Here is a 12,475-nt window from a genome sequence, read left to right as displayed (position 1 = left end):
CACACATGGTGGAAACACAAAGTCAGAACAAAACTAGCCAATAGAAACATACCAGAGATAAAGAATATTTTTAAAACCAGCTAAACAATCTTGATCTAACAGAAAATCCATACCACACTTTCAGTTAGATAACACTTCCTGAAATTGCCTTTGTTTGTGTCTTTTGTGAGTTGTTTTTGTTGTTTTTGTTTGTTTATGGCAATGAAAATGATTGTGCTATGCATCTTAGGTCATTGAATTGAATTGAATTATTTCCAGAAAGTGTGTACTCTTAATATAGTTTTGGTAAATCTTGCTAAAAACAGCACACATGACAATACTTCTGCTCAGATGTTTCCTATTACTTAATACATGACATCATTTCAAGACAGAAAAAGAAACAAAATGGTTCAAGTTGAAAGCGCTGAAGCTTATCTAGATGCTTAAGTATAATTAATTTTAAGTACATGAAACAGAATTTGAACCCTTTTATGTGACCAAGTATTTTGGTGGAAAAATCCTGAAACTTACAGAGGCAACAAACAGATCCCCAATGGTCTCTACTTGGTCCCATTCTGCCACACGGGAGAATAGAGCGATCTGAAACATGGCATGGCACTGCAGGATCTCTTTCACTCGGTAGAATATGGGCTGGATCTTTCTGTTGCTCAGGATATGTGGCTCAGCCTCCAGTAAAGGCTTTTGGTAATCCTGGCATTGAATCAGAATATACAACATGAATTCAAGAGCAATGAATTTAATACTCATTTACTGTATGTGTGAGGATATGTTTTGCAAGGATGAAATATTAAGAAATAGTATTTTCAATAGTTACATGATTACATTGCTAATCAGTGACCTACTTGCAGAATCCTTCGGAGGGAATCTAAGTAGCTTATCTCACTCTGGATAATGGAGCCAAGGATGTGACGTCTTACAGTCTGGAAAAAATGTAACTCGGTGTTTAAGTTCATTGTGGTTTGACTGCGTTGCTCTCTCTCTCTCTCTCTCTCTCTCTCTCTCTCTCTCTCTCTCTCTCTCTCTCTCTCTCTCTCTCACACACACACACACACACACACACACACACACACACACACACACACACACTTGCACACACACATATACAGTATATACACACCAACCTGTTGACTAGTGAGACCCTCTGGCATAGGAGAAAGTTGAGGTGGTGGATGTTTCCCTTCAGAAACTGTCACATCCAAGTAACCAGAGTCATCTTCTGTGTCATCTGCATTGTTTCATATTCACATAATGCCTTGTTAGTCCTGTATTACTTCCACTTTGAAAATCTCACATTTTTCACAGAAGCCCACTGGCATTTAAAGATCTATGACAGACAACTCACAAGAAATGAACTTCAATTTTTTAATAAAAAGGGGAAACAGAAAACTCTCAAACCTGTATTTTCTTTCTTATTCAGGAAGGACACTTTGCGCATCATGGCTATTTTAGTCTTTTCCAGTCCATCTTTAGTGCCATTCCGGGCAGCCTTCATGAGCTGTTGAACCTGTGAGAGATAAAAGAAGTACTGAAATGCACATCTACAGCTCAGAGGAAGAAAAAGGGCTGATCCTGTACAGAGCCCAGTGTGTACAGCAACAGGGCAAAGTCGCTCTCTCATGATCCCTCATGGTTCATTTGCTGTGAGCTTATGGGCATTTAGACAGTTTCATTTTCACTGGGAAGCAAAACATCTTTTTTTTTTTTGCATTGTGCAAGAAGGAACAAGAGGAAGGATGGCTGAATATGGCTGAGTGATTTATATGAGTACATAAGTGCTGCTTACATTCATCAAACTGTTTACATGCTTACATTCATTAGACTGTTACATGCTTACTGTTTACATGCTGTTTTGCACACTTTTTTACTTTTTTGCTTTTTGCACACACTGTCTAACATTTCTGTCATTTCTGTCATTTTGCTCATATGGTACAATATTTCAGTTGTTGCTGTTTTTTGCTTATACACTATCTCAGGGACCTGCTGCTAAGAAACTGTGTTCATTCGAGTATTACTGCACGCATTATTGTCTGAACTTACAGTGTTTACATACAGTATTGACAACGGTCGGTCGGTGCTGTTTTTTGTTTAATGTCTTTTGTGTACTGTCTTTTTGTATTCTGTGTATTGTCTTGTAACCTTTTGTTTGCACTGTCTTGTCTGTCTTGTCCTGCACAGTCTTGTATGTCTTGTTTGTATTGTCCTCCACTGTTTTGTCTGTCTTGTCCTGCACTGTTTGCACCAGGTTGCACAGTTGCACTTTATGTGGCTAAGACTACTTATGTGGCTAAGACTACTTACATGTCCTTAGCCCTATCTTTGTTTTATGTAGCACCAGAAACGTTGTCTCATTTCACTATGTACTGCAACAGCTATATATGGTTGAAATGACAATAAAAGCTTCTTGACTTGACTTGACTTGACTTGACTTAAGTACAAGTACATGTTATAACCTGCATCATAAACTATATATTTGATTATGATGAATGATGAATGATACAGCAGTTGCAGTGATACTGGGAAAATATACCTTGATGTCATAGGCCTGTTTGATCTGGCTGACGTCACGAGCCCCTAATCGCATGGCCAGTTCACGTTTGGTCCGGACACAACGTTCCTTTATTCGGCGTACATCAGGAGAAATCTAAGGTCATCGCCATATCCACATGCCGGTGATCAGTAGGGATAGTGTTTAGATCAATGTGTGGACAGAGACAAACAGAAACACACAAAGAGGGGAGAGAATGAGGAAACAGGCAGAAAGCCAGAGAGCCAGACGGTGACACATTCAAGAACAATCAAAAGAAAGGGCCTGAGAGTGGCTATGATTTAGATACACTTATGATTAACATAAATAACACATACAAGCTGGAGAAAAAAACTACACAAGCATGCATAAATGTCACATCCATTGCAGAGACCTAAAATGGTTCACTGATTAGGTTAGTCAGGTTAGGTTAGGTTTCTGTACCTGATTTCAGCGGAAATCATGCATAAAACACAGCAATGCAAACATACAGCATCGGCAACAAATGACAGAATAAAATGTACAACAGTAGGAGAGGAACATGGGGAAGCCTAGGAAGGAAAGAGAACTGAAAAAGAGTGCTGAGTGGAAAAAAAAAATCACTGATGCAGTGAATCGACCTTCCTTTCCACTCAAATGCTCTGGCGGTTATACTGTAAGTTAGTGGTTTGTGATTTTTGCCATGTTTTTAGTAGCATAAGACCTGAGTGGATTATAGTATGTATCTAAATGAGTACATGGATCTATTGCCTTTTGACAATGTGCAGACATGATCAGGATTGGAAAATGTATATCAGTCAAAAAAAAATAATTTTTTAACTTTGCTAAAATCCCTGGGAGTGCATCGTTCTTTGACCTCAGAGATAAGATATTAGTGAAATCAGCTCCCAGGAGCTGAATGAGTGCTTGATCACACCTTGCTGGTTGTCCGTGGCTTGGTCTCGGTGTCCGACTGCTCGTCATAACTCTCAAACTCACTGGAGCTCCAGCCATTATTCATCCCCTCTGCTGATTCCTCAGGCCTCTGCACGTCCTCGTAGATCATATCGTCGTCTGCACACAAAACACGAAACACAGAGGTCAGACAAACTGTGCAGTTGAGACGGTCACAGCATATACAATTTAATGGCTAACAAATAATCTACTCAGAATGTTTAATGATGTATTCAACAGGTTCTGTAACATCCCGGGTAGGCTGTAACATCCCAGAAAGAACATTTCTTTTAGTGTTTGTGTATTGTACATGTTTCTATACCCATAAATGTTGTAGCAGTGTTTAGTAATGTTTATGTAAGATGTGATATTAACTGGGATTCATGGCATTTCAACATAGACAGCATACTTGGTTGTCAGTATATTTGTTCTTTAAAAAGTAGACTGCCTTTCAGGAATGCACTTGAAAATATTCTCACAGCAGCCACACCTGAGGCTGTATTCACTACACAGATAATACACATTTACATTTACAATTATGGCATTTGGCAGACGCCCTTATCAAAAGCAACATACAAAAGTGCCTTGAAAGCTTAATGAATACATCAATACTGGTTCACTAGGTCACAGACTAAGGATACTATGAGTCTTAAACTCTGTTGGGAGGTGATATGGCCCACAGACAAAAGGGCTTTTTATACAAACAAGGAAAACACAAGTGCTTGTTTAAGTATTTCAGAAAAGACATATGCAAGCATCAGTGCTTTGAATCTGATATGTGCAGCTACTGTGAGCCAATTGAGGAAGTGTGGCACTGGGGTGGTGTGGGAGAACTTGCAAGGTTGAAAAAAGTTAGAGGTGAACAATAAATCTGTCAAAATGTGAGTTAAATTGAGTAAATACATGCTGAAAATATTGAAATATTATCACATCCATTTAAATATATTTGAACTCTACCTTTCTAAATTTGATAATAAAAAAAATCCCTTACTCCCCTGACTTTATGCCAGCTCGAAGTGCTTGAAAATGTATTATATATTCAATATCCGTTTAAACGGTTTCACCAATATCTTTGTTAACAGTTTGGAAATTTGTAAAATTATAAGACAGGTATTTTAGAATGACAGACTTCAGCTACAATTTAAAGCAGAGAAGAAGCTAGATCAATTAGTTGACATGATTAATAACTCTTAAACTAAAATAAGCATATAAAGCATACAGTTAAAAATAAAGATAAAGCATACAGTTTTGTCACCAATATTATTGAGTCTGTGAACATAACAATCCATCACAACAACTGTGGGCCAAAAAATAGCCACATTTAAGTTTTTTCATTGTATTTTGAATCTTAGTTGAATGAAACCATCCACATCTTTTTTTATTTCTGGCCAAAAATGTCCCAACTGAATGCTCTGGGGTTACTGGCATGATTCCACAGGTTTATGTGGACCAGGTGAAAGTGGATGTGTGGACCAGCACCGTACAATCACTCAACAGACTTTCTACATCCACAGGTCATGTGGAAAATGTGCACAATAGTGTATATTTAGCCCAGTGTCTTTCACCTACCTGCATCAGGAGATGGGATATTCTCACATGGGACATCATCGTATATCACCTCTGTGTCAGGGGGAGGACTTGGATATGCCTCTGAGGAAGAAGAGGGTAAGCCTCCATCTGCTTCAGAAGCAGGCTTTCCTACAGAGGGAAAACAGTCTCAGGATAAGTCCATGAAGTGCTTCTCATTCCAGGGTTCATTCTGATCTGATCATTGAATGTTCTTGAAGGACAAGCCTGTGCTCCAGTTTCACATTCCTGGTTGAAAAAGTTTGAAGTCAAAATGTCGGAACATTCATTGATTCTGTAGTTAAAAGCAGCAGCCATTAAAATGAACAAGGTATTCATTAAACTGACTGTGGTATCGATCATGATACAGGCAGAAGCGTTGGCAAATGTAACAGATTTAACCTGGAGAGTAGAGAAACACTGGCAAAGGCTTTTTCAATGTCACCAGCAAATTGGATCAACAAAGAAAAGCTAGACATCAACAATAACACTGAAGTCACTACACATTATATTTTAACTACAGCTCAAAGGTGCTGCAATACAGGTATTGCTTTAATACCATTCGACAATACTGTGTTTTTAATAGCAGATGGAGTCATTTGCTTGATCTGACCACAAAGTATGAACATAGGACTGTTTATATGTGCATCTACTTACATTTACATTTACAACATTTGGCAGACGCCCTTATCCAGAGCGAAGTACAGAAGTGCTTAAATCTCTATCATTAGATACATTAATGCTGGTTCACTAGGTTACATACTTAAGATACCATGAGGTTAAAACATTGTTCAAAGTTACGATGAAAAGGTTTCAAAGTTTGTTTGTTTTTTGTTTTTTTAATAAATGCAAAAGATAGGGAAAGGGCCATGGCTTGAATTGCATACTGGAAGTGCACAATGACCAATTAATAAGTACCCTACACCTCCTTAAGCAGAAGGTCATGCATGTAAAGAACAATAACCACTTACACAATTTTATTTAAACAACACAGGGGTCACAATTTAGCTGAGAATTTCTGGAATTCTAGCACCAGCACACAGGAGCTACATCTGTTTACAGTCTGGAGCAGTTAAAGCGAGTAAAAAAGGATGCCTCCTACAGTCTGAGGCAACACTAAAACAGACTAAAAACAAAGTCGTTCTAAGTGGAGACAGGCGATGTACCTTTGTGCAGTCGAAATGTGAGTTCTGACATCACACTGTACCATTCCTGTGAGCAAGTTGGTGCATGAGCTGAACACACACACACACTTCACTCAGAATACTGCTTTATAGGGTTTGAGCTCAAACTGTGGATTTAATATGTGCTTCTGATTTCATGAAATTAAAATCTCAAGTGAGGTGCCATTATTTATGAGTTGCATGCCTAATTAATTAAATCATCGATGGACATCGGTGCAGTGATTCCTTAGTGTCAGTCTTCTCCTTGCATCATTCAAATAAATAAATAAATAAATAAATAAGTTTCATATGTCAAGAGTCTAGAATCACATCTGCATATTGTCAGGTTTCTGGCAAATTCTCAAAGTATGTCAAATATTTTCAAAAGCACACAGTGTCTTTATAATGAATACTGACTAAAATCAGATGGTTTTGATTAGCTGCAGTTTGGATTTGAACGTGTCAAATTATTAGAGGACGGCATGTCCTCCTGAGAGTCACAGACCTGTCTGAGCAAACATGCGAACATCCTTCTTCATGACAGGTGTATAGTAGCATTCAGGTCTTGAAAGTAAACCTGACGATCACAGACACATAAATGGACATTGGCTGAAGTAAGGTTAGATGTGGGTTTTTTTTTTTTATTAGATTAGATACCATATTGGTGTCCTTGGCAGATTATGGCTGAGTAACAATTTATCTTAACATCCAAGTACGAAAGCACTCTTGAACAAATATTATTTAGCAGTGACACTGATGTGTGTTTTGGCACTGAAACAAGTCTATGAAGCACAGCAACGTTATATTTACTGGCAACTGTAACAGACTCCTACCCCATTTGCCTAGCCCAACTTGTTCACATACTCTACGAACCGATTGCTCAATTTGTCTGTTCACAATTAGTATTATTTGGACTCTACCCCCTTGTTTTTTGTTGGATAGTTTTGTTCCATTCTCGACCTAGCAATGACATTAAGGTGTTTATGCCTAGTACTTAGCCTGTTTTTGCATATTTTATCCATTATCCCCACTTTAAACACGTATGTTTGATGTTTTCAGCATGATTTTAATGAGGCATGAAAATCTTTTTTCAAAATGACCTGAAATATAATTGAGGGAGACTGAATAACAGAATGCACCCTTGATCTTGGTCGAATGATGTGGACCTCCTGCTATTTACAGTTCAACTTCTACCTTGAAAATCAAGTGAATAAACGAATTGTCATAAAAAAAATTGCTCAGGTATGTAGCAATAAGTGGATATGAAACTCTGGGTTTTTCTTTTTTTCAATTAAGCCACAGATCTCTGTGACAAGATGGAATTTATGCTTCTATACCAAACGATTCCTCAATAATAAAGCAATATGAACAATATAACATAATTTTTTATGGCTTTTAAGGGCTTTCAAGGGCTGCTTGATACACTCATACAAGCAACACAATGTATCAGGTGACTTTAATGAAATGGATAATGAGTGTAGAGGTTAAAGGAAAATGGACCATCCAAAGTGGCCACAGCATGTATTTTGAGCAATACCTTCATTTGTATTTGTGTTTTTCTTCCACATGTATTTCGCCTCCTCTGTGATTCTTGGCTCAAAAAGTGCAGAATTTCTAAAACATTAACAAGACCAGATATTAGCCAGATAACTGAAGAATGTTACACTATTATGTATTGTATTTTATACTCTTCTTGGGAAAGAGACAAATTTCTTATAGTGTGTATATCACTAAGCTACATCTAACTACAAGGCATAATGTAGATGTGGCACTAAAAAACTGTAAATAATAAACCTTCATGAATTTCTTGTGTATGAGGTTATGTCTATTGGTCACATCATCATGAGATTTGTATATTATGTTTTTTAGATGTGTCAAAGATGTGTCTCAGAATACTGCTGAAAAAAAAACTAAATTTCTAGAATATTGGACACTTACCCATCAGGCGATTGCCTGACTACTATATCTGTTGAAAGAAAGAAAGAAAGAAAGAAAGAAAGAAAGAAAGAAAGAAAGAAAGAAAGAAAGAAAGAAAGAAAGAAAGAAAGAAAGAAAGAAAGAAAGCAGGTTGTTATACATACATGTTATTCTTGCAGTCTGATACATTACACTCATTCTAAATACAAGAAAAGCTTACCAGAGTTTGTTATGTCTGGATGTTGAGGAACAGTTTCATCCCCCTGACCAGCAGAGGTCACATTTAATTCCTCATGAAAAGTGACTGGAAAACTCTTCACTGCTTGACTGTAAAGTGCATTCAAGTTTGTGCTGTGACCTGAAGCAACTTCCTGAAGTCCAGTAACAGCAGGTGAAGCTACAACATCCTTAATTTCCCCAGGGTTTGAACCAGCATTGTTTTCGTCTTCACTATCCTCAAACTGAAACTCCTCTCCCTGCTCCTCGTCTTCATCATCCTCCTCCTCCTCTTGTTGGGGGGTCTGTGCCACACCAGTTGGCATAGACTCTGAAACCAAGTTATAAGCTTGAGTCTATAACTATTTAATAATTAAGGATTGGCACTGCAGTCTTGAAAGATGTTTAGGTGTATTCTATTTAATTTTCTATTTAGAAAATGTAAAAATTTTAACCCATTAGATGTCAGATAGATTTTTTTAAGGTAAACCTGACTAATATTAGATTACATTTTTTTCAGGTGAAAGAAATAATTGGAGAGCAGTCAGTAAGTGCTGACTGAAACCTGTCCCATTCTTCATAGGATACCAGACTGTTGCAGAGCATTACACATAATTAAACGTTCACACAAAGATCCGCACAAACAGTAGCTGAGATCAGGATCAAAACCCGCACACTGGAGTCAACACGACCTGTTGTGACACTGTGCCACCAGTATACACTATATGTCTTTGTATGCAATACCATTACAAGTTTCCTTCACTGAGTACAACTGAGCTAGAATGGCCTGAACAGAGCCATACACCTTGGGATGAACTGGAAGACAGGCTGTGTCCAGACCTCCTTGCCTAGCATCAGTGCCCAGCACAAAGCCTTGCTCTAAACTATAATGAAAAGCCTTCTCAGATGTGTAGAGGTTATTATAATGGAAAAAGAGAGAATTAAATCTGGAATGGGATGTTTGACAAGCAAAGATAAGTGTCATGGTCAAGTGTCCACATACCTCTGGCCATATAGATTATAATATGAAAATAATATCCTTCAGCCAGTGGTGTATCATTCAGACCTCATCTACATCTGAACAGTCAAATCATCTACAGCCATTGCTAACCAACTAACAAATTATTATATATATATAATAACAAAACAGGCTCATCCAATTATGCCATACTTATTGACCTTAATTACTAATAATAAGTAATAATAACTAATAATAATAACTACTGTCAAAGACCTGGTGAAGTTGTATATCCCAGTAACCTGAAGTTTCGTTTATAGCAAATGCCAAGGGACTAGACCACAAGCAAAGGATAATTATAACCTACTGGCTCAAAATAGCATACTCGTCTACCATCTGATGGACATGGAAACACACAAACAAGTAATTTTAAAACAACTATAACGCTTATTTGTGTTAGGAATGTAGTTTCATGCAAGAAAATCCAGGCAAATCATGAGTCATATATAGAATTGGGTGGAATAAGAAACATGAATGAGTGTAATATATTAATTTAATAAATCCAGTTGTGCACAACATTAAAACAATAAGCTCAGCTCAAAAAACTTTCAGAATAAACATTATCATCATGCTCTGTTTTAAAAGATCTAAAACAGCGGTACCTTCTTTCTTGTCCTCATCAGGCTGTCTCCAACAGAAACAGGCTAAACTATTAGGAACTTTGACAAAGTGGATTTCTGGTAACACTAGAAATTTGAGCGAAGGGTTCATGTTAGCGATCTCCATGACTACAGGGGTAGAGGTTTGTAAAGAGCAGGAGGCATATGGTGAACGTCCAGGACCCTCTGGGTGTAGCATATGGTCAGCTGGCTTTAGAACAACATTGTGCTTTAACAGAGATTAAAACGGTCACACTGCACTGCCTGAGCCAAATTCAGAAAAGCCTTCTAATCCACGTGGCATTACAGACCAATCATATCTCAGAAAAGCTTTTATGTTCTTTATTAATCCTGTAGGAACTATTGCAAGCAACTCTTGTTAATATCATCTAACTTTGACTGCACATGGTGTACTCAGGATCTTGTTAATAGGTTTAAATGAAGGAAAAAGTATTCACCTGTAGGTTGTGGGGCAAGGGACTCCGGGGATGCCATGGGCTCAGTCTGTAGTCACATCTGCTTTCCTGTACAAATACAGGAGCCTTGTATTATGGAAAGAATGACACACTGTGTGATTAAAGGTACGTTCAAGGTGATTACAACATCCCTGTTGTTTAGATTCTCATGTTCTTGAATGGAGCTAAATCTTGAAAGCAGTATAAAACCTAGCTGAGCAGACCATCTTTAGAAATAGGGAAATCAATACTTTATGATGGTTACATATTTAGGAGAGAGAAAAAGAAGAAGATAGCTGGAGGAGGCAACTTGAGAGTTTCTGACAGCGGTTGGGCTGTATGAATCTGCTAAATTCCTCAGGGCTGCATGCGGATCCAGGCTTGTTTTTAACTGACTTATTCCTCCCTCAATGGCTCGGCAAGGTGAAGGCATGACTCAAAAACAGACTAACTCAGCCTTAAGGAATGAGCATAGCCTTAACATAACAGCTTATGGAGGTACCGCCTAGTTTCATTTCCAGTCATTCTGTTATTGATATCATCCTTGTACAGTGATTACTCAATACTCTGGGAGCTCCTCATTTTAGTGGAAGACACCCAAGGTTCAGTTTGAACCAAGCATCCTTATAACTTTAATGTAAATAAATCAACAACATGGAGCAGGGGCAAGAGAATGCAGGAACAGAAGGAGGCCATAGAACTACACTTACAGTATATAATGTTATCTTACAATTTACTGTGATATTGAACAGTAACGAGGCCGTTAGACTCTCAGATCTGATTGGTCAGCAGGTATCCAAAGCATGGTTCTGACTGTAGTCTTAGCTATAATTCAAGTGATATGTTTCTATTGATGTGCTTGTTTTAATATATTATCATTTCTGTAGTATTATCTCATTTACAGAGACTTGTACATTGGACACTGAACAAAGTCCTAAGGCTTATAATGTAAAGATATTATTTAACAAATAAAATGTAAGACGTCTATAAGGAGAAGGGGATGTAATAAATTAAACCAAGACTGACAATATCAGATCTTATTTTGCCTTTAATGTGACATAGCAAAAATGCCCTAGATCTATCAAACTGTGAGAGATTGTCCTGTACACAGCCCTCTTCAAGGCAGATGTTCAATTAGATTTATATCCGATCTTCTTCTTCTGCCCATTCCTTTGCTGATTTGGGTTTGTGCTTTGAGTTACTACTGTGATGGAATTTTTTTCTATATGCTTAGTTATCTAACAGAAGCCTGCAGTTTTTGTGGCCAGTGCATTGGTATTTGTCGCTATCCACGATTCCATCTTTCCTCTATCGGCTAAAGAGAAGCAGCTCCATCACATGATGCTGCCACCACTGTGTATCTTTTAGAATTGTGCCCAATAAATTTCAGACTCGATTGGCTATAGGTTTTGGAGTGATTATTTGTATGTTTTCAATGTTTTCAAAAATTCAAAGGGTTTCCAACTAGCCGCCCTTCCACATAATCCAGACATGTCAAAATATATGACAGATTGTTATCACATGCAGAGAGAGATCTGTACAGGCCAGATAGTCCTGAAACTGCTTTGATATACCTGCTTATCTCTTGGTAGTCTGTCTAATGAGATTTCCTCCTGTCTTTTTATCAATTTTGGAGGAACTTCCTGTTCTAGGTAATGTCACTGTCATTTTCTCCACTTGTTGTTAAAGGCCTGAACACTATTCCATCGTACATTTATATGTTATTCCAGAAATTCACTATCCTAATCGATACAACAATGAGAATCCATATATTCTTTGCAAGTGCTTTGCAAACCTTGGCAGTTGGATGAAACCGAAATGTCTAGAAAAAATCCTATAGAAACAGGTTTATTCATCAGAATCAGAATCACTTCACTGATGATGGCTGTATGATAATGAATATTGAGTTTAAATATGGTTGGTTCATTCTGAGCAAGTCATATGCTCGTTTACAAAAATAGTGATGCTGTAAGATCATTTTTCTTTTTCTTCACTGAAAAGCTTACATTTGTTTGTCAGTTGCTATATCACATTTCGCATTTAACATCTGTTAAAAATATAATTGTGTTTTTATATGATTTATT

General features: G+C 37.5%; 1 protein-coding gene across 6 annotated transcripts in view; it reads right to left on the bottom strand.

The window, feature by feature from the left end:
* Positions 1-12,475, bottom strand: part of arhgef10lb (Rho guanine nucleotide exchange factor (GEF) 10-like b) — a 39,213-nt gene that overhangs the window by 24,298 nt on the left and 2,440 nt on the right. Inside the window, exons 2-14 of one of the 6 annotated variants that reach the window (XM_047807235.1) lie at positions 10,395-10,460; positions 8,324-8,650; positions 8,125-8,152; positions 7,724-7,800; positions 6,692-6,763; positions 6,190-6,258; positions 5,027-5,155; positions 3,441-3,577; positions 2,528-2,641; positions 1,396-1,504; positions 1,122-1,225; positions 843-920; positions 511-690 (exon numbers count right to left, since the gene is read on the bottom strand). In XM_047807235.1, the coding sequence (XP_047663191.1) occupies positions 511-690; positions 843-920; positions 1,122-1,225; positions 1,396-1,504; positions 2,528-2,641; positions 3,441-3,577; positions 5,027-5,155; positions 6,190-6,258; positions 6,692-6,763; positions 7,724-7,800; positions 8,125-8,152; positions 8,324-8,650; positions 10,395-10,431 (1,461 nt within the window). In that variant the 5' untranslated portion in view covers positions 10,432-10,460. Of the gene's footprint in view, positions 1-510; positions 691-842; positions 921-1,121; positions 1,226-1,395; positions 1,505-2,527; positions 2,642-3,440; positions 3,578-5,026; positions 5,156-6,189; positions 6,259-6,691; positions 6,764-7,723; positions 7,801-8,124; positions 8,153-8,323; positions 8,651-9,939; positions 10,093-10,394; positions 10,461-12,475 lie in introns of those variants that run through there. The other 5 variants (XM_047807232.1, XM_047807233.1, XM_047807236.1 and 2 more) reach the window with 5 other exon arrangements.

This window comes from Tachysurus fulvidraco, chromosome 23, assembly GCF_022655615.1.
Source record: "Tachysurus fulvidraco isolate hzauxx_2018 chromosome 23, HZAU_PFXX_2.0, whole genome shotgun sequence".
Lineage (NCBI taxonomy): Eukaryota > Metazoa > Chordata > Actinopteri > Siluriformes > Bagridae > Tachysurus > Tachysurus fulvidraco.
This window is presented reverse-complemented; position numbering and strand designations above follow the sequence as displayed.